Raw genomic sequence first — 21,980 nt, 5'->3', positions numbered from 1 at the left:
CAGTAAAAATATAACACATGGAATGAACTCACAAAATCATTTCAAAACTCTGACACGGCAATTAATGTAGTAAAAGACTCGATCAAAGTGCATTATAAAATGTCTATATATTGTACAGTATATATATGGACAAAAATGCACTAAGTATTATGAAGATTAAATTGATTCATAAAGGGAAATAAGGTATAAACATGAACCAAAGTGTCTCGGGAGGGATGTTTATTTCCCACTGGCACGCTGTCGAGCCTGAGATAGGTGATAGTAACAATCTGCTGGGTTGCACCTTCCGCTCGGCCCTGGAGGCCCCAGGGGACCTGGTGATCCTGGAGTGCCTGGGAGGCCTGGCACACCAGTGGCTGATAAAATAAAGATTGCAATTAGCATAGACATCATCACTGTGCATATGAGCAGCCTCTTGGTATTCTCAAAAGCCTGGTCCTTTGCTCCAACTAAACAGCAAGAGGCATGGAGTCTGATTCTGACCACCAAAGAAAATCAGGGGTTACCTTATGAAAATCAACGGAATTATACTGGTCTAAAACTGGTGTGAGATCAGAATCATGTACAAAGAGTGCGTATTTGTTTTACAATGATAAAGCTAGAGACAGTTACCTGAAGGGCCAGGTGGACCAGGATTACCTGGGAGTCCAATACCAGGCTCACCTCTTTCCCCCTTCTGTCCTCTGTAACCTACAAAGGATAAAAAGATAAAAAGAATAAGAGTGCCCTGTAAATATAACAATCTTTTTTCTAGGCACCTTACTGACACAAAACTACCAAAACAAATGTGAAAACTGATGCCCATTTTTTCTGAGGCTGGTAATCTAGCTATTGTACTATTTACCTTCCTTTTATTACACATGGGAAGATTTCTACCAGTAGCTGATAGATCCTGAAACAGAAGAGTATCAATGGATCAATTGGCCTCACCCTTTCCAAAGATTTTCTGCTACTTTGGTAAAGACTCCAGGACAAAAAAACTGAACATATATCCTGCTTCAATATTAACCACAGGGTGAAACGATATATGGTAACAAACAAAAAATTAGATGTAATAGAAAAAGTAAAAAACTTGCCTACGATGTATCTAAAGAAATATTATGGGACTTGACAGTCTGTTTAACTGACCTAATTCACTACAATGTGCTCAGAATAGAATAGAATGCCAGCGGATAGCTTATATACCAAGGTAGTCAAACTTTCTGACCACTGGTAGCTCAACATCTCCTAGGAGCTACTGCAGCTAAATTTTTATCATTTGTATTATGCGTGTATTATAGATTGTAAGATTTTTGGGCTGGGCTTACATCCTCCTGAAGGTTTGTAAAGTACTATGTACAGCTATGCCACTATATAAATGGGGGACAGGGGAGGAGCCCTTTAGTTATAGCGTACATCCACAGTGGTCTTCACTTTTAATACAGTGTTGCTGGAGCCTGTGAAGATTACAGGTTCCAGCATGCAATGGACTAGTGCTCACATGCTCAATAACTATGGGTGGCACATTTGGATTTGTGCTCTGCACAGGCTACTACTCTGTACTGAAGATGAGTGGCTATGTTTGTTCAACTGTATGCAAACAAATTCAGCCCTCAGCTGAATGAGAATTAGGTTCAGCCCTCCTGTTTCTTGGCAAGTTGTCAAGATGGTTCCATCAGCTGGGAAAACTCTGGATGTCCTTAGAATAGCAGTACAAGGGTCACTGAAATGATAATATTCCTTACAATTTCCCTCATAGTCAAAAATAGGCCTGTGACTTTTACATTAAAGCAAAATGACTGATGGGAAATAAATATAGTTTAAGAGGAATAACAAATCTGACACCAACACCTGACTTTTATAAGGATTTTTGGGAGGTCCATTTCTCTTCCTCCACGCAAGAGTAAAAGTGGGTGGGGTGGTGACATACACTCAAGATACACTGAGAATTAATGCTCCATCCCTGGTTAAATATAGAATTGGAACAGAGAAGATTAAATTTGCTGTGGATAAGGTACCAATATATTTCCAGTGTCTTACTATGTCAAGTAAGCTGCTCCTTTTTGGAGCAGCTGTCCCCCAATGAGAGGAAAATAGGAAGAGAAGGATTGTGAGGTGTCCAAGGAGCACTGAGTCAATTGTTATCTGAACAATAATGGGACTGGTAGCTGTATGGCTGAAGTAGCCGGTTAGCACTATTACTTGGCAACACCCCTTCATGTGACAACTCATGAACAAAATGGGAGGACATATAAGTATTGTGGGCACCAAATGAAACTATGTAATAGAATGGTACGCAGATTCATACAATTTTTCTATTAAATACAAGATCATCTTAAATTTCAACGGAAAACCTATTATCAACTGCCATCATCCTTGGTCTCAGAGCAAAGCAGCGACTGGTAATTTAGTCTCCTCTCTCAACATCCCAACATCTCCCTTCAACACTGAAATGATAATTGGAGTCCATAAAATCCAAAACAGTAGAATACGCATGCAATGTGACATGCATGACAGGACAATCATATAAAAACAGGCAAGTATCTAAAAAGAAATCAAGCAATTGAATAATAGACAGAAAAAAAGCTCTCTTTACATCAGCTGTGCATTCTGGTAGCCAAGCCCCATTAAACAGAACTGTCTAAGACATCCACACACAACTGTGAAACCCCCAATAAGAAAGGTGAAGGAGCTTATATTCAGTAATGGATCTTGAATTTGTTTTTAAATTGCCATGATTAACAGTATTTGTGACTATATAAGTTAGCTGGCTATGGAAGTTTTGTGCAATTCATTGCAGTTGCTACTGTTTGTGAAGGTCAATCACATAATTAAGAAGCTGATTACATTTCCTATTTATTATACCTCTATGCATCTTAATTTTACAATTAGTAGTTAGAGTACAGTTTATCAGAACAAACCCAGCTAATTATACTTTAACAAAACAGTGCTACCATTAATCATTTATGTTTTGTATTTCTATGTGCATGGGGCACAAAGAAATCACATTTAAAATATATCATGTTTACAATGTTTATAACATATCGTGTATACAATAATGCGGTCAGAAAGGGACTGAGGCAGATTGAGAAATTCTGTAAACATTATTGAATTTCAAGTCAATAATAAAAAAAACCCTCAAAATCAATACTATATACAGCAGGCACATTGTATGAGTGAAAATAGCATAAACAATGGCTAACTGTGTTTGAGTACATATACAAATGGGTCTTTTGTACATATTGGCATAGTAAGTTTCAATGATACCAACATTTAATAAAACATTTCTCAGGTAACTTTTCTAAAAATAGTGTTTTATTTTACAGTGTGTGAACGATAAGAAAAACATGTAAGTATATTATTGGAGCACCTTTCCGAAACAATCCAGTATTTAACTCTTGCAATAAAACAGTTGATTTTATATGAGGTATATTTTACGCAGAAGTAGGTCCCATGATTACACTTCTGGAGGATAATATTACAATCTACTTGAGCAAATTTTTAACAAACTCATATGAGGCACAGAGGAATATAACTATACACCTAAGCAAGGTTTTAGGTTTATTACAAAAACCCCAGGCATAGATACGATGCTGTGTATTTTCTGTTGGCAGAGTTACAATTTCAGTAACAGGTTTTAATTTAATTCAAAAGGCTCACAAAGGCAGTTTTCCTAATGTCTTTTAATTGTGTTCTGGAAGTTTTATTTTGTTGTAATTCTTAAGACAACAAATACCCAGAAGATTTAGGTCCACTAGTATAATATGTGGATAGTTTTGGTAAACACTGAGCAGTGTGCAGAAAATATATACTATAATGATAGAGTGCTGTTTTCTTCTCATAGACTGATTTGACTGGAATTTTACATACACTTTCAATATAGTGCTAACTGTAATAGTCTGTCAGCAGCATCACTACTAATAGTGATTAATACTAATAGTAATATTAATTACTAATAGTAATACTAATTCTGCTAATAGTCTGTCAGCAGCATCACTACTCTAATCCAATAGTGTGTATTCAGGAGAGCACAATTACAGGAGAAAAGTCACTTGAGTTATTTAATTTAGAAAAGCTTCAACAAGATTTTTTTATGCAGTCCTGGGTCTCTTCTCCCCACACTGATACTCATGGGAGCTACAAGAGTAGTGTCTAGAGAAAGATGAGGCTCTTTAGCATACATGAGAAGGGAAAGGACAACAATGCCAAAATATCTGGTGCATTTTACTGTGTAAATACTCTAGATATTAAAGAACTCTGAAATACAAGAGACCATACAATTTAGATGGGGCTACTATAAGGTGGGTGCATAACTGGCTGGATAACCGTACTCAGAGAGTAGTTGTTAATGGCTCCCAATCCTGCTGGAAAGGTATAACAAGTGGGGTTCCGCAGGGGTCTGTTTTGGGACCAGTTCTGTTCAATATATTCATCAACGATTTAGATGTTGGCATAGAAAGTACGCTTATTAAGTTTGTGGACGATACCAAACTGGGAGGGATTGCAACTGCTTTGGAGGACAGGGTCAAAATTCAAAATGATCTGGACAAATTGGAGAAATGGTCTGAGGTAAACAGGATGAAGTTCAATAAAGATAAATGCAAAGTGCTCCTCTTAGGAAGGAACAATCAGTTTCACACATACAGAATGGGAAGAGACTGTCAAGGAAGGAGTATGGCAGAAAGAGATCTAGGGGTCATAGTAGACCACAAGCTTAATATGAGTCAACAGTGTGATACTGTTGCAAAAAAAGCAAAGGTGATTCTGGGATGCATTAACAGGTGTGTTGTAAACAAGACACAAGAAGTCATTCTTCCGCTTTACTCTGCGCTGGTCAGGCCTCAGCTGGAGTATTGTGTCCAGTTCTGGGCACCGCATTTCAAGAAAGATGTGGAGAAATTGGAGAGGGTCCAGAGAAGAGCAACAAGAATGATTAAAGGTCTTGAGAACATAACCTATGAAGGAAGACTGAAGGAATTGGGTTTGTTTAGTTTGGAAAAGAGAAGACTGAGAGGGGACATGATAGCAGTTTTCAGGTATCTAAAAGGGTGTCATCAGGAGGAGGGAGAAAACTTGTTCACCTTAGCCTCCAATGATAGAACAAGAAGCAATGGGCTTAAACTGCACCAAGGGAGATTTAGGTTGGACATTAGGAAAAAGTTCCTAACTGTTAGGGTAGTTAAACACTGGAATAGATTGCCTAAGGAAGTTGTGGAATCTCCACCTCTGGAGATATTTAAGAGTTGGTTAGATAAATGTCTATTAGGGATGGTCTAGACAATATTTGGTCCTGCCATGAGGGCAGAGGACTGGACTCGATGACTCTCGAGGTCCCTTCCAGTCCTGGAGTCTATGAATCTATACCATACAGTTGTAAGAACAAAATTCTCCTGTCTGATCTCCCCCGGATATTGTGTGTGTAGGGCCAGATCATGTTTAAAAAACTTAAAAAAAACTGATTTACAATTTATTTGCAGGAGTAGCATTCATGTGAGTCTATATTGTGTTCAAAGTTATAGTAACTGACTTAACTCCATTGATTTAAGTGAGTTTGCACAGGTGTAACTGAGAGCAAGAAGGGAAGGGCAGAGATCTTCCTGTATGAAACAGTTTTTCATTACACTAGAGCTGCAAGAATCATGTTTACCGCTTATGCTCTAGTGTAATATGGTATATGAAAAACAGTTTCATACAGAAAGATCTCTGCTCTTCCCTTGCTCTCAATTACACCTGTGCAAACTCACTTAAATCAATGGAGTTAAGTCAGTTACTATAACTTTGAACACAATATAGACTCACATGAATGCTACTCCTGCAAATAAATTGTAAATCAATTGCATATATTTTTGTATGACATTTGTTTCCTTTAAGACTCCACTTATAGTATAGTAAAGTCCATGGGGTACAAATGGCTCTCATTAAGCTGGCATTTTACATTTCACTGGTAACACTGCCTATGGTATCATGTTACAATATTCGTACTGTATACTTACTTTTAAAAAATGAAAAAAATGTAAAAAAGTCTCACTCACTATTACATATAGCAGGGGTCTGCAACATTTCAGAAGCGGCATGCCGAGTCTTCATTTATTCATTCTAATTTAAGGTTTTGCGTGCCAGTAATACATTTAAACATTTTTAGAAGGTCTCTTTCTCTAAGTCTATAATATATAACTAAACTATTGTTGTATGTAAAGTAAATAAATTTTTTTAAATGTTTAAGAAGCTTCTTTTAAAATTAAATTAAAATGCAGAGCCCCCCGGACCGGTGGCCAGGACCCGGGCAGTGTGAGTGCTGCTGAAAATCAGGTCGCGTGCCGCCTTCGGCACCTGTGCCATAGGTTGCCTAGCCCGACATATAGCCTAACTGCTTCAGTGCTAGTCCTGTATTCCAGCATCTGTGCTGCAACTTTTGTTGATATTATACCGCTTCACTCCAAACCTAATGTTACATCATGATTATTTGAATCTGATACATTTTGTCAGATGCACCTACTGGTGAGGTTAAAATCATTTTTTCCTTGCATTGTAGGAACATTGTCAAGGCTTGCAGGGAACAATTCTGGGCTTTATTAAAATGTTATGAATCTGCTCCCAGTGTTCTTAAGTATGATTTTTTTTTAAATTTGAGCACTGAAGCACTTATGCACTGGCAACCTTTACTCTTCTCAAAAACCAATGGCACAACTACAGTTTAAAATAAACAGTCCAGTGCACATTATCTCTCTGGTATACCAGGTGTGCACATGAACATATCCTGCTGAACCTAGACACGCATGCACATAACATGTTATCTTGCTGAGACTAGACTCATAGACTCTAGGACTGGAAGGGACCTCGAGAGTCATCGAGTCCAGTCCCCTGCCCTCATGGCAGGACCAAATACTGTCTAGACCATCCCTGATAGACATTTATCTAACCTACTCTTAAATATCTCCAGCGATGGAGATTCCACAACTTCCCTAGGCAATCTATTCCAGTGTTTAACTACCCTGACAGTTAGGAACTTTTTCCTAATGTCCAACCTAAAACTCCCTTGCTGCAGTTTAAGTCCATTGCTTCTTGTTCTACCATTGGAGGCCAAGGTGAACAAGTTTTCTCCCTCCTCCTGATGACACCCTTTTAGATACCTGAAAACTGCTATCAGGTCCCCTCTCAGTCTTCTCTTTTCCAAACTAAACAAACCCAATTCCTTCAGCCTTCCTTCATAGGTCATGTTCTCAAGACCTTTAATCATTCTTGTTGCTCTTCTCTGGACCCTCTCCAATTTCTCGACATCTTTCTTGAAATGCGGTGCCCAGAACTGGACACAATACTCCAGTTGAGGCCTAACCAGCGCAGAGTAAAGCGGAAGAATGACTTCTCGTGTCTTGTTTACAACACACCTGTTAATGCATCCCAGAATCACCTTTGCTTTTTTTGCAACAGTATCACACTGTTCACTCATATTAAGCTTGTGGTCCACTATGACCCCTAGATCTCTTTCTGCCATACTCCTTCCTAGACAGTCTCTTCCCATTCTGTATGTGTGAAACTGATTGTTCCTTCCTAAGTGGAGCACTTTGCATTTATCTTTATTGAACTTCATCCTGTTTACCTCAGACCATTTCTCCAATTTGTCCAGATCATTTTGAATTTTGACCCTGTCCTCCAGAGCAGTTGCAATCCCTCCCAGTTTGGTATCGTCCGCAAACTTAATAAGCGTACTTTCTATGCCAACATCTAAATCGTTGATGAAGATATTGAACAGAACCGGTCCCAAAACAGACCCCTGCGGAACCCCACTTGTTATACCTTTCCAGCAGGATTGGGAGCCATTAACAACTACTCTCTGAGTACGGTTATCCAGCCAGTTATGCACCCACCTTATAGTAGCCCCATCTAAATTGTACTTTCCTAGCTTATCTATAAGAATATCATGCGAGACTGTATCAAATGCCTTACTAAAGTCTAGGTATATCACATCCACCGCTTCTCCCTTATCCACAAGGCTCGTTATCCTATCAAAGAATGCTATCAGATTAGTTTGACATGATTTGTTCTTTACAAATCCATGCTGGCTATTCCCTATCACCTTACCACCTTCCAAGTGTTTGCAGATGATTTCTTTGATTACCTGCTCCATTATCTTCCCTGGCACAGAAGTTAAACTAACTGGTCTGTAGTTTCCTGGGTTGTTTTTATTTCCCTTTTATAGATGGGCACTATATTTGCCCCCTTCCAGTCTTCTGGAATCTCCCCCGTCTCCCATGATTTCCCAAAGATAATAGCTAGAGGCTCAGATACCTCCTCTATTAACTCCTTGAGTATTCTAGGATGCATTTCATCAGGCCCTGGTGACTTGCAGGCATCTAACTTTTCTAAGTGATTTTTTACTTGCTCTTTCCTTATTTTCTCTTCTAAACCTACCCTCTTCCCGTAAGCATTCACTATACTAGACATTCCTTCAGACTTCTCAGTGAAGACCGAAACAAAGAAGTCATTAAGCATCTCTGCCATTTCCAAGTCTCCCGTTACTGTTACCCCCTCCTCATTGAGCAGTGGGCCTACCCTGTCCTTAGTCTTCCTCTTGCTTCTAATGTATTGATAAAAAGTCTTCTTGTTTCCCTTTATTCCCATAGCTAGTTTGAGTTCATTTTGTGCCTTTGCTTTTCTAATCTTGCCTCTGCATTCCTGTGTTATTTGCCTATATTCATCCTTCGTGATCTGACCTAGTTTCCATTTTTTATATGACGCCTTTTTATTTTGTAGGTCACGCAAGATCTCAGGGGTAAGCCAAGGTGGTCTTTTGCCACATTTTCTATCTTTCCTAACCATCGGAATAACTTGCTTTTGGGCCCTTAATAGCGTCCCTTTGAAAAACTGCCAACTTTCCTCAGTTGTTTTTCCCCTCAGTCTTAATTCCCATGGGACCTTGTATGTTACATGCTTCCCTGAAGAATCTGTCTACTACATTTTTAATTGTCTCTGATTGCTCAGTATTTTAAATTTTGTTGCCTGCACCCAAGAATGAGATGAACAGGCAATAGCAGGGAAGGGCTTGTGTCCCCTCTTTGGTTTCTCACTACTGATGTAGCGGTAGGTAGGTAGGTCAAACTTTTGCTTTTTCTTTCCTGTAAAGTGCAATTTTATATCAACGTCTATTTTCTTATGGATCAGAGGTGAGAATGCCTCTCATTTAGCTCAAGCCTTGTTATTTTATAGACTGAAACAGTGTACTGAAATGAAGGGTAAAGTATGTGGGAATCCTGTGCCAATGGGGAACTACTTTTACTTAAGAATAAAGCACCAAAAATAAGCTTAATTTTTCTATAAGTATAGCTACCATCTTCACTTCTTGAAACTCACTAACTTGAAGTAATTCATATTACGGTTTGCTACTTCTGAGAGTATCCACCAGGTACAATCTCATTGAACAATCGAACAGTGGCATTAAAATTGACCATTTACAGTGATCTGAATACTTAGAAAACTAACAAGTCACTGTTGCAAAACGCTAATCTCTTTTATTGCCTTCCTTGAGCCTTTATTCTTGTTTGTTCTTCTTATTCTGAGCTCATCACATTTTTCAAGCTTCAGTCACGGGTTTGCTCTTATCAGTGTTAATAGTCTTTACTCTTCCTTTAGCTCTCCATTCCACACATCTTCAGATTTGCTTTCATGTTCTTCATTCCAGTCTGACTTGCTCTGACTCCAGAGCAGACCAAACTAACAAAAGATAATAATAAAGAACTACCTATACATATACTATAAATTATATACTATCCCCAAATCATTTGTATATATTTTATAAATTCTTCTGCCATTCTTTTCCTATTAATTTCCCATGCCAGTGTGGTTTGTGATGAAATACAGGAGAATCCAATCATAATGAACTCAGTTTCTGTGAAACTACTTCCATGGTGAAGGATGGTACAGTAGAATTCAAGTCCCAAATTGTTTCAGTGCACTGCACTTGCAATTTGCAGGTTTGAATATAGTGAAAATCCAATTACTGTGAAACTGTTTTGTGAAAATCAATGACTTGACTGTAAGAGAGGTACTTTATATGGGGAATATTCTTTCCCTCGGTCTTTTCTCATCAGTGTTTCTGGATCAGAGCTGCAAAAACTCAGACTTAGAGCTCAAATCTTTGCTTCTCAGGGAATAACCTGGTTAGTAGAAATGTGTATCAGATATGTTAAGAGCTACAATTGAGCACTGGTATTGTCTTTCTTTCATGTGAACATGTTTTGGACCAAATCACTTCTATAGTAGGTTTAGCTAAGCTATCTATCAGTATCTAAACTTTATCATTTATTAGAATAAAATGGATTGATTAGGCACTTTTAATAAGGAAATACCACACATTTGCTATGGGTTAATTTATAGATCTTCTCTGGAAATGCAGTAGTATGATTTTAAAACTTAATCATTAGGAAGCTAGATACATAGCTCTAATTTAACTATCATTAGCAAGTATATGAAGACTAAAAGCGTGATACCTATGAACATTTTATTAGAAACCCTACCTTGAGGTCCAGGTTCTCCTGGTGGCCCTGGTAATCCATCTTTTCCTGGTGGACCTGGTTTCCCATGACCGTGAGAAGCTAACATTGCAGCTGGCAGCTTCAGTTGGGATACAAACTGAGCCATCCTCTCTTCATTAACAAAGGACATAGAAAAGAAAATGTGTAAGAGATTTGGTAGCACAACATATGAAAATCACTAAAACACCAGCCTCAATTTCCAGACTAATCCAGAACTAGTTACCGGAAGTGATTTTAGCTAACCCTTTAAACAGATAATACCTTGATCTTACAAGGTGCTGGATACTCCTATAAGCACTGAGAACCTTCAACCCCTTTGACATTAAAGGCAGGAGTGCTTACACCTCCCATAGTTGAGCACTAATGAATAAGCACTAACACTAATATTCTGCTGCGTATATATATATTTTTACTATTTACAGTTCCCACCATCTCCTGGTGATGAAAGTATACGGATACATGGCTACAGAACAGTATGTAAATGGAATGAAATTCACTCCTGTGCAGAGAGTCCACACAAGATCTATAATTCCATGTAAGGTACAAAAACAGGGCTTAAGTTGGACTTAAATTCTACATATCTTTGTACTGGCTGCCCTCTGCACTGGGGTGAATTTCCCTCTAGGGTTACCGTGCTGACCTGATGGAGTGTCTGAAGGTGTCAAACCTAAAAGTGATCACAGTTAAAAGTAGAGCCAAGTTAAAATTGTTCAACATTTGACTTTTCAGGGAGGGTGCAAGTAACCCATTTCCCAATGTGTGGAGAACAGGAAATGCTGACTTCATTAATGAAGAAAAACGGGTTCCACTAAGTCTTGCTGGCTCACTGCCTCTGAGATACAGGACTTGGAAGTGGCATATTCAGGATTTAGCTTTTGGGCTAGTTGTTGGAGTGGCAAAGAAACTGCTTATGATGGTTGGGGAATTTCCTAATTACAACCATGTCTGCTGCAGAGATTTTCAATTTAAAATATTAATATTACATGAGAATCAGACCAATGGTCCAACTAGCCCAATATACTGTCTCTAATGGTGGATAGTGCCAGATACTTCAGAGGGAATGAACAGAACTGGGCAATTTTGAGTGATCCATCACCAGTTGTCCAGTCCCAGCTCCTGGTAATTGGAGGTTTAGGGACAATATAATCCACTTGTGGCTGCCTTGTTAACTCTTTAGATGTAGTCAAAGATTGTTACTGTATAATTCTGAATCCATTCTAACGTTGTGGATTCAAAACTTTAACTCAAAGTCAGAACATTTCTGGGCTTGAATTCCATTCATCGGAGAATTTGAATAAAGAGCCGCATGGGCAGAAAATAAAATATTAAGGTGAACAAAGGAGCAGAGAACAGGCAACATACAATTCTATTTTGAAACAACTGTGGGGTTCCATGCATATGAATGACTCCAAATCACTGCATTTATGGTGCTGGGTGTTCTGCATAGAAAAACATATGCACAAATGGCTTTCTATAGCATGCAAGTTCTGCTTTTTTAATATTTCTGTGCAAGAATGACAACACACAAACATAGGGCCTGATCCTGTAGCCACTCCAAGTACAGGACTCCCATTCTCATTGGTGGGAGTTCCACTTACAGAGTGACTACAGAAACAGGCTTACACCAGTCTTGTAACACACTAATATTATTCTGCATAAGTTTGGCCCAGTTGTTAGTGCCTGGATTGACATGTTAGAGAGACAGGTTTGATTCCTGAGCTTTGCAGGGCTTTGAAGGCTGCACATTCAATCCTAACTTTGCTCTGCAGTAACCACTATGGCAGAAGGGAAGGAGGGACCTATATCAAGCAATCATAAACCAAGCAGAACCAACTGATTGGGGGTGGGGGGTAGGAGAAGGTACAGGTGGAAAGTAAGTTTCTACTGGGGACTGGGAACAGGAAAATACTCTCTTAGGGTATACTAATTTATTCCTCAAACAGGAACAAACAAACAAACAGGCCTTATTGGTGTTCAACGTCCACACCAAAACTAGTGCCAGCTATGAATACAAACAGCAGAGTATTCACAATTAAGGTCAGAGAAGTTAGTGTACATGCTAGAGTTGATTGATGTATTTGTTTGAATAATAATTCTTTTTTGGTAAGTGAATTTTTCATAAACCAGTCCTGATTTTTTCAAGTGTGTCTGCTATTTGTGTATATGCGATGAATAGCTTCTACAAATATTTTTCAAACTATGAGCTGTCATTAATGATTTGCTTTGACTATTTGGTTATCATTGTTCATACTGTGAAGAGATCTGCCAAAATGACACAGCATTACTTCTGCTTCCCAACTAGAAAACTAACTTTTTAAATAGAACAGCAAATGACTACACTGCAGTAAGAATTAATGGCTGAATAAACTCGCCTCAGTTCATGAAACATTCAGGTTGCAAATATTTTGGGAATTCATGACAGAGGCTGAACACTCACAAATAACATACGTTAATTATTGCCTTGAGCCAATATCTCAACTCCTTTTAGGAATGGTTTAGTATTTCTTAAGTAAAGAGGAGACATAAATAAGGAAACATGTCAAAAAGTAGAGAGTATCAATGTATATTTCAACACCAAGGACTGAAGTTAATATGACACAATTCCATCTGAAACATACACCATGCAGAAAAGCAGTTAACATGCATAGTAGCATGTATATCTTTTCTAAAGAACTGACATAATAACTCTTAAGGCTAATTTATTTATGGAGAAAGGACAATTAAATAGATATTTTGGAATGAGACCATTGTGCAAAAAGTGAAGCCTAAATACATTTCTAGATTATCTTTCATACATGTGATATACTATATAATTACGGTTGAAGTTTAATGTTAAACAATTTTAGCTAATAGTTAAATCTAATTATTATTTTACATATATTGTGACAGAGTCAGGACAGATGGCTACAGGAGAATGTAGAAGGCAGATATCTTAGACCCAGATTAAGCAGGTCCCTTTTCCCTGGGTAAGATAACAGGAGTGGTTCCAGAACAATCAAGAACTTAGTGGAACCAGTTATGGCAAGCAGGCTAATTAGAACACCTGGAGCCAATTAAGAAGCTGGTAGAATCAATTAAGATAGGCAGGCTAATCAGGGCACCTGGTTTAAAAAGGACCTCACTTCAGTCAGTGAGGGACATGCAAGGAGTGGGAAGTGAGAGGGTGTGCTGCTGGCGGACTGAGGAGTACAAACGCTATCTGGCATCAGGAGAATGGTCCTGTGGTGAGGATATAGAAGGTGTTTGGAGGAGGCCATGGGGAAGTAACCCAGGGAGTTGTAGCTGTCATGCAGCTGTTACAGGAAACACTGCTGTGATCCACAGGGCCCTGGGCTGGAACTTGGAGTAAAGGGCGGACCCAGGTTTCCCCCATTTATCCCTCTCCATTGCATACAAGAGAAGTTGACCTGGACTGTGGGTCCCACCAGAGGAGAAGGTCCCTGACCCGTCCCCCGACCCATTAGGTGGATCAGCAGAGATGGCAGGGATTGTTCTTCTCCCTTTTTCCCCATGCTGGCCAGTGATGTGATCCGCTGAGTGAATGGCAGGTTTGAGCCACTAGCAAAAGTAGCCAAACTGAGGGCTGCCATGAATCTCTGAGGCAAGCAAATCTGCCAATAAGTGCAGGACTCACCAAAGCAGAGGAGGAACTTTGTCACAATATCTATTTAAACATATCTTAATACATTTGGCAATATGTAAACAATTCTGGTTTAAAATACTTTACATATTTATTAGTTATGTTTCTCCTTTTAGAGTAGTTTTATTACAAAGATTAATAACAAGACAGTTTTTAACAAACATTCTCATCCACTTGTTATATCATTTATTGTTTTGCACATGGTAGTCAAGATATTTATACATTCAAGTATTATGTAGTTTAATTACAAACATTGGTTATGAGAACCAACTTACTTTATTAATATAATTATAATACATGTAATTTCATGAGTTTTATAACACAGATAAAAATGCCCAAATAAATGGACATGGCTCTAATTGCAGTTTAAAAGATGAATAATTTTAAATATTTCTATATACTTTCCATCCCAGCTGTCTTAGCAGGTTGATTGCAATCCAGTTTAAACCAGTCAGTGAGTGGCCAGAAATGTGTGCATTAAATATAGGGTTGCCAGATGTCTGGTTTTCAACTGGAAACACAGGTCAAAAAGGACCCTGGTGGCTCTGGTCAGCACCGCTGACTGGGCCTTTAAAAGTCCAGTCAGCAGCGCCGTGGGTCTAAGGCAAGCTAGTCATTACCTGTCCAGGCACTGTGCTGCGCCCTGGTAGCGGCCAGCAGGTCTGGCTCCTAGGTAGGGAGGCCATGGGCCTCTGTGCACTACCTCCGCCCTGAGCACCAGCTCCGCACTCCCATTGGCCGGGAACCAATGGGAGGGGCAGTGCCTGTGGGCAAGAGCAGCGTGCAGAGCCTCCCAGCCCCCACATGAGAAGCTGGACCTGCTGGCCACTTCCTGGGAGCAGTGCAGTGTTTGGACAGGCAGGGAGCCTGCCTTAGCCCTACAGCATCACTGCCTAAGGCCTGAGGCCCAACCCCCTGCCGCAGCCCTGAGACCCCCCCCAAACCTAGAGCCCCATCCTGCACCCCAAACCCCTGCCCCAGCCCAGAGCCCTCACTCCCCTTTGCACCCTGACCCCCTGCCATAGCACAGAGCCCCATCCTGCACCCCAAACCCCTCATCCATGGCCCAGAGCTCACACCCCCGGCCCAGAGCCTGTACCCTCTTCCACAGCCCAACCCCCTGCTTCAACCTGCAGCCCCCTCCTACACTCTGAATCCCTCAGCCCACCCCCTAGCCTGCAGCCCCCTCCTGCACTGTAAAACCCCTCAGCCTCACCCCAGAGCCCTCACCCCCTCCTGCACCCCAACTCCCTGTCCCAGCCCCTTCCAACACTTTGAACCCCTCATTTCTGGCCCCACCCCAGAGCCTGCATCCCCAGATAGAGCCCTCACTCACTCCCGCACCCTAATCCCCTGCCCTAGCCCAGTGCAAGTGAGTGATGGTGGGGGAGAGTGAGCCACTGAGGGAGGGGGAATGTAGAAAGTAAGGAGTGGCACCTTGGGGAAGGAGCGAGGTTAGGGTGTTCGGTTTTGTGTGATTAGAAAGTTGGCAACCCTAAGTAGATGGCCACCTATGACTCTAAGAGTTAATATGAAGGAGACAGACTATCTCACTGGAAGATTTTGCAGGTTATTAGTATAGTGTCTTTGGTTAGCAGGTGGCAGTAAATACCCAAACCTTTTAGCTGTATAAAACAGGGATGGATGTATTGTGGGAGAATAGGCTTTCTGTGCCTCCTTAACAACCTCCAGGCCTCCCATCAAAACCTTAAGTGCGAGTGAGAGCGAGAATGTCTGCAATGCAGAGTTTTGTCACCAAAAGTTATGCTGCTTTAATTAAAGCACTTTAATTAAACTGCCGTTGCATGTCCACACTATGCTCCTTGTCCAGGGCCGGTGCAACCATTTAGGTGACCTAGGCAGTAGCCTAGGGCGCTGGGATTTGGGGGGCGCTATTTTCTTTGGCAGCGACTGTGGCAGCCGGATCTTTGGCTGCCCTGGTCGCCGCTGGCATTTAGGCGGAGGGAGCTGGGACAGGGGAGTGTGGGGAGGGCCACCTGCAGCAAGGAAGGGGTGGAGTGGCACACAGGGGAACTTCCCGCCCCAGCTCACCCCTGCCCTGCCTCCTCCCCGAGCACGCCATGGCTGCTTCACTTCTCCCACCTTCCAGGCTTGCAGCGCCTAAGCTGATTGGCGCCGCATGCCTGGGAGGAGTGAAGGAGCTCACCCCTGCTCTGCCTCTTCCCTGAGCACACCACATGGGAGGTGCCTCAGGGCCGAGGGGGGGAAGGAACCTCAGTGGGTGGGGGGGAGTGCAAGGTGGAAGTTTCGCCTAGGGTGCAAAACATCCTTGCACTTGCCCTGTCCTTGTGTCAGCAGAGTGCATCCACAGTAGCAGCTCTTGCATTGACACAGAGAGCAGGGCACTGTGAGTAGCTATCTCACTGTGCAACTGGCCGCAGGATGTTTTGGGAAGGGTTTGCACTGCCTCATGGGGCAGGCACAGCATCACATGATGCAGGTTTTTCAATCCCATTGTTCCATAGGCATCTTACTAGACTGCCATCTGCTTTTCAACTGAAATGGGGGAGGGGGAAGTGTGTGACAGGGAACGTGTGTAGGGGGGTGGGGGTGGGAGGAGAGACAGTGTGTGTGTTGGGGGAGTGTGAGAGAGAGAGTGGGAAGTGTGTATGTGAGAGAGATAAAGTGTGTATTGAAGGCATAAGCGGTGCACGAAGTAGCCCCCTGGGCCTGCCCCTTCTGCCCAAGGCCCTACTCATGCCCTGTCCTTTCCCCCCTCCCCGACAGAGCCCCAAACTCCCCACCCAACGGCCGGAGGAGCACCAGTCAAACCTCCCCCGAGCTGCCAGCTGGCCCACTCTATGCACACCAGCTGGCCCAACCTCCAGGCCGCCAGCCGGTCCGAGCACCAGCCCAACCCCGAGGCTGGTCTGAGCCGCCCTAGCTGCCGGCCCAAGCTGAGCCCCTGCCGGCTTAGGGGGAGAAGAGGAGTGAGGGCGGGGCCTCAGCATGAAGCATGGGCAGGGCCATGGCTGGGTTAATGGAGACTTAGCCTCCTCTGGCCTATTATACCCGCCACCCACGGTTGCGAGAGTATGTGTAGGGGGAGAGTGAGTGTGTCGGCATGCCGTCTCTAAGTGCAGACAGCCGCAGGAAGCAACCAGTCCCGAGGGGGGGAAGGAACATCCTGACATGAGCCCCCGCCTCCCTCCCTAACTCTGTACAGCACAGCAGTCTCTCACATGCACACACACACACATCCACCCCGCCTGCCTGCCTGCCTCTGTGTTCGTAGTGCAGAAGAGAGAAGCATTCCACATTAATGATTTGCTCTACACAAATGTCTACATCAGGCCTGCACAACTCGTAAAGTGGCGAGGGCCACATTACTCCAAAGAAAACAGCTGAGGGCTGAACCCCCCCAGCCCCACGGAAACACCTCCCCCAGCACCTCCTGGCCCCATGGAAACACCCTGCCCAAGTGCCGCCCAACCCTGCAGGAACAAACCCTCCTTCCCCAGCACCACCCCACCAAAACAGCTGTGGGCCAAAAAGGAAGGTTGGGGGTGGAGAGGTGATACTTGATTTTAAATCAACCAGGGGCTCCCAGCTGAAGAGGTAGCTGGGAGCCCTTAGGGGCAAATTAAAGGGCTGGGGCTCCGGCGGCTGGGGGAACCCAGAGTTTTGCGGGGATGGGCAGGGATTTAAAGGGCCTAGAGGTCCTGCCGATGAAGGGAGCCCGAGTCCTTTAAATCCTAGCCCCAGCTCGGCCGCTGGAGCCGCAGACGGGAATCAAAGGGCTCTGGGCTGCCCCAGCTGCGGGGAGCCCTGAGCCCTTTAAATCTCAGCTGCGGCCGGGATTCAAAGGGCTCTGGGCTGCCCGCAGCTCTGGGCATATGGCCTGCGAGCCGTATGTTGTGCAGGCCTGGTCTACACTAATGCTTTGTCGCTTTAAGTTTGCCACAAAAAACTTTATGCCTCTAGTCAAGGTGGTTTTGTCGCTGAAACTCAAGAGTTTTGTTGCCAAAAGTGGCATTGCAGTGTGTACACCTGCACTCTTCTGTTGCCAAAACCTGCCTTTTGGTGACAAAACTGCAGTGTAGATAAGGCCAGATAGAGAGAGATGCTGACCACTCTGGGACGCGCAATGCAGTCTGAGGGAGGGAAAGGAGAACCTAGCCATGCCCTGGTCTGCTCCAGAGCCTGAGCAGTGACACGGAAAAATCTGATTGCAGCTTTGGCCATGCTCATTGACCTCAGAGTTATGCCACTACTGCCCAAAACTGATGTAAAATCCTAGCACTCTTGAGTTCCTCCCTACCGGCTTTGGGCTAGGTCAGAAATGTTAAAGCTATTCATGCTATTTGGTGCTTCTGCTTCCAGCCCTGACTAGAAACAATAAGGATAGATGTGTATAACATGAAAAATAGGGTTTTTTGTTTGTTTTTTGTTTTTTAAAGTGAACCTCAACCCAGCTGCAGTTTGGCCTATATTTGCATATTGGGTTAATCTTTGGGGCAATTACATATTTTTATTTTATCCAAATGAGTTCACCCATCTTTAACAGTGAAAAAACAAGTAGGACAATGGTCCACTACTTAAGAAAAAGGGCTACAATAAATACAGAACGACTGGAATTGGGCCTTAATGAACCAATCAAAGCATATAATTGAAAGTCTTCCAATGAGATGTAAATGAGATGTACCCTGACACAATTGAAATTTTTGTGAGAAAAATAAGCAATATAAGGCAAAAAGTACAAGTAATGGGAAACTGAGAAATTAGCAGGATGTAAGAATCTGGAAACACAGAACACAGTTTATGTATCAGAGCATGGCAGAATAAGAATAAAAATGTAAATACCATATATCTTCATTTAAAAGCCACCCATAATTACTAACAACCTTCATTTAATAGCTATACCTTTACCATCTAAGATACAAGGGGAAATAATTAAATTTAATATATGCTACATTGTTCTTGAAGCTGCTTTTGATTTAAAGTTAATGGCAGTTAATGTAATTTAAGAGAAGCTGTGGCTTCATTAACAACGTATATGAACTGTTTCCTTTTAAATCAATACACAGTTAATGGGGAGCTTCTGAATTAGTTGGAAATAAAATTGCACAGTCCTAAACGTTGTCCAGTTAATGCAAGAAGACAATGGGAATTTTACCTCTGTGGGATCAGGCCCTTCACATTCCAACTATTTATTTTTTTACTTTTGCTATTACTATTAACATTTTGAACAATCTGTTTTTTAATGCTAAGCTGTATTGCACGTTCTGGTTAACAGATTTTTGAACAAGCAGTAACAGTTATTTGTTTGAATATGATTTTACTAGATAGACTTTCACTTTTATTATACCTAAGTGTAAATAATCAATCAAGCAGAAAGGATGTCCTTGCACAATTGTTTAGAAAAGATACACAAAGACTATATGGAAGTAAACATCTAGAACAGAAGATAAGATTTACATTTAGTTGTACAACATTTCATTTCCTTACCTTCAAAAACCCTAAGAACCTCTTGTTTGATGTATTTTTTCATTTCTTCAAATGAAACTGTGCCAGCCTGATTGGAAAAACCAACAGGGGACACACGTCAGTAATCTACAAATGTGGAAACAGAACATTCTGAAAGCAGCATGTCTGATGCTGCTGAATAGATAAATTTAATCAAGGGATAGTGTAGTTGCATTGAGTATACAAAGGAAAGCACATAAAGCTTTTGCTGCAGATTAAACACTGAGAGAAGTTAAGGTGTTTAATTAGCTGCAAAGGCTGTTTATTGCAGGTACACTATAATATTATGAACAATTACTGATCCTATGAAATAAGCAGCAACATGTTCAGATTATATCATTAAAATAAGCATGTTTTTGTGTCATGTTTTAGCACAAATTTGTCACTATCAGATCTGTGAGACTTTCTAAAGATGTCCAATAATGTTGTTTTATCATTCTAATCCTTTGTATGTTGCTTGTCTATTTAGATTGTCAATTCTTGGGGGGAGGGATTGTCTCTTGTTCTGTGTTTGTGTAGCATGTAGCAAAATGAGGAACCAATCTTGGTTGGGGACTATTCTTGTTATTGTTGTTTGTTTTTTGTATTAAAGTAGCATCATCAATGCTGATATGATCAATAACTCAAACCACAGCAGGGTGAAATATCCATTATCTGAATGATTGCGTCTTCCAAGTTAATAAATATTCAGAGCACAAAGATGTGTGTGTGGAAAAAACAGAAGGCGTATGAATGAAGAAATGCAGTGTTAGGGAGTATTTAGTGTTATTTTTAGGTACTAATTTCTGGGGAGAGGGTTGGGATGTGTTTCTTTCTTACATACTTTCACTTATATTTTAGGTCTTTATTTTATAAAGCTTCATATATAAAACTAATTGTATAGAGTAATCATCTATCCAATTTGTCAAAAGCAAAATTTAATTAATTGAACTTAAGCTAATTTCAGTCTAACAGAGACTACCACAGTTCAGGTATAGAACACTAACAAAAAAAAGAAAAGAAAATTAAAAATGATGGCTTGATTGCTTGCACTGATTTTTTTTCATTTGATAACTGAACAATTAGACAGCTCAAAGTAACTTTAGTATTTGTGATGTATTGTACTGGATAAGTATGGATTCATTTCTGCTCCCCAGAATGCACAATGTTTACTTCTCTAGGTTCCCCCAGCAACCAACCAAAGCACTTTACTTTCTTACCGGAAGACCTGGAGGACCTGGGGAACCTGGGGAACCCTGATGACCTGGTGATCCTGGATAGCCCCTGTCTCCTGGTGGTCCGGAAGGTCCTATAACCCCCTTTTCTCCTGGAAGGCCAGGTTTTCCTCTTTCACCTTGTGGACCTCTGTCCCCTGGAATACCTTGATCTCCCTATTCAAAATAAGAAGCATAAAGAATACATCTGTTAGTCTACAAGGTGCCACAGGACTCTTTGCTGCTTTTACAGATCCAGACTAACACGGCTACCCTTCTGATACTTGATAGAGAAGACTGATTGATTAATATAGAACAACAATGTGAAAACTCAATCAAGAATGTTGGGAAGAAACTTCTCTCCTGAATGACACTGAATGTCCATTTGGAGAGGGAATCATATTTGGAAAATAATTCAGAAGCTGATGTTTTCATTGAAAAACAAAGGAGACCATATTCTCTTTTCATCTGTTGTAATGTTTACATTTAACGACAAAGAAAATCATAGGTGCTGTAAGTGGGGATGCTGGGGGTGCTGCCGTACCCACTGGCTTGAAGTGGTTTACATCATATATAGAGTTTACAGTTTGGTTGAACAGCTCTCAGCACCCCTACTATACAAATGGTTCCAGTACCCCTGAAGAAAATGTTGATGTACAAGAATGAACTAGAAGACCATACATAACGATTACACCAAGCATTCCTGGGTTTCAAAACATGGTCCCTCTCTAAAATAGATGAAAATAAAATTAAAAGTTCTTGGGTGGTTATGCCCGATCAAGAGCCTAATAGTTTTCTTTCTATCAAATCGATCACACTTTTATGTTCCCCTCTGCCATAGTATCTGAGCACCTCACAATCTAATTAATCCTCACAATAATCAATGAGGTAGGACTATCATCCACATTTGATGGGGATCCAAGAGACTGAATGACTTGCCTAAAGTCACATGGGATCAGGCCAAACTATTAAATGACTAGAACCACAGAAAGCCTAATCTTCCCCTCTCTTTCTCTAGTGAAGACTTACAGCAGACTCTAATACCAGCAGGTTGTAAAGCAGGGATGGACAAACTACAGCCCGTGAGCTGTTTTAAGCTGGCCCAAGAGCTCCTGCCATGACCCCAGGTCGGGGGCTGCAACATGTGGCTTG

General features: G+C 41.5%; 1 protein-coding gene across 1 annotated transcript in view; it reads right to left on the bottom strand.

Annotated features, from left to right (window-relative positions):
* Window positions 1-214: 214 nt before the first annotated feature.
* The window catches only part of LOC115649374 (collagen alpha-1(XIX) chain-like), a 54,606-nt gene continuing 32,840 nt past the window's right edge, over window positions 215-21,980 (bottom strand). The window contains exons 12-16 of the mRNA XM_030558322.1: window positions 20,835-21,005; window positions 19,618-19,684; window positions 10,491-10,619; window positions 613-690; window positions 215-356 (exon numbers count right to left, since the gene is read on the bottom strand). Coding sequence (XP_030414182.1) covers window positions 220-356; window positions 613-690; window positions 10,491-10,619; window positions 19,618-19,684; window positions 20,835-21,005 — 582 coding nt within the window. The 3' untranslated portion in view covers window positions 215-219. The remainder of the gene's footprint in view (window positions 357-612; window positions 691-10,490; window positions 10,620-19,617; window positions 19,685-20,834; window positions 21,006-21,980) is intronic.

This window comes from Gopherus evgoodei, chromosome 3 (assembly GCF_007399415.2).
Source record: "Gopherus evgoodei ecotype Sinaloan lineage chromosome 3, rGopEvg1_v1.p, whole genome shotgun sequence".
NCBI lineage: Eukaryota > Metazoa > Chordata > Testudines > Testudinidae > Gopherus > Gopherus evgoodei.
The sequence above is the reverse complement of the archived record's forward strand: the minus strand, read 5'-3'. Positions and strand labels throughout refer to the sequence as shown.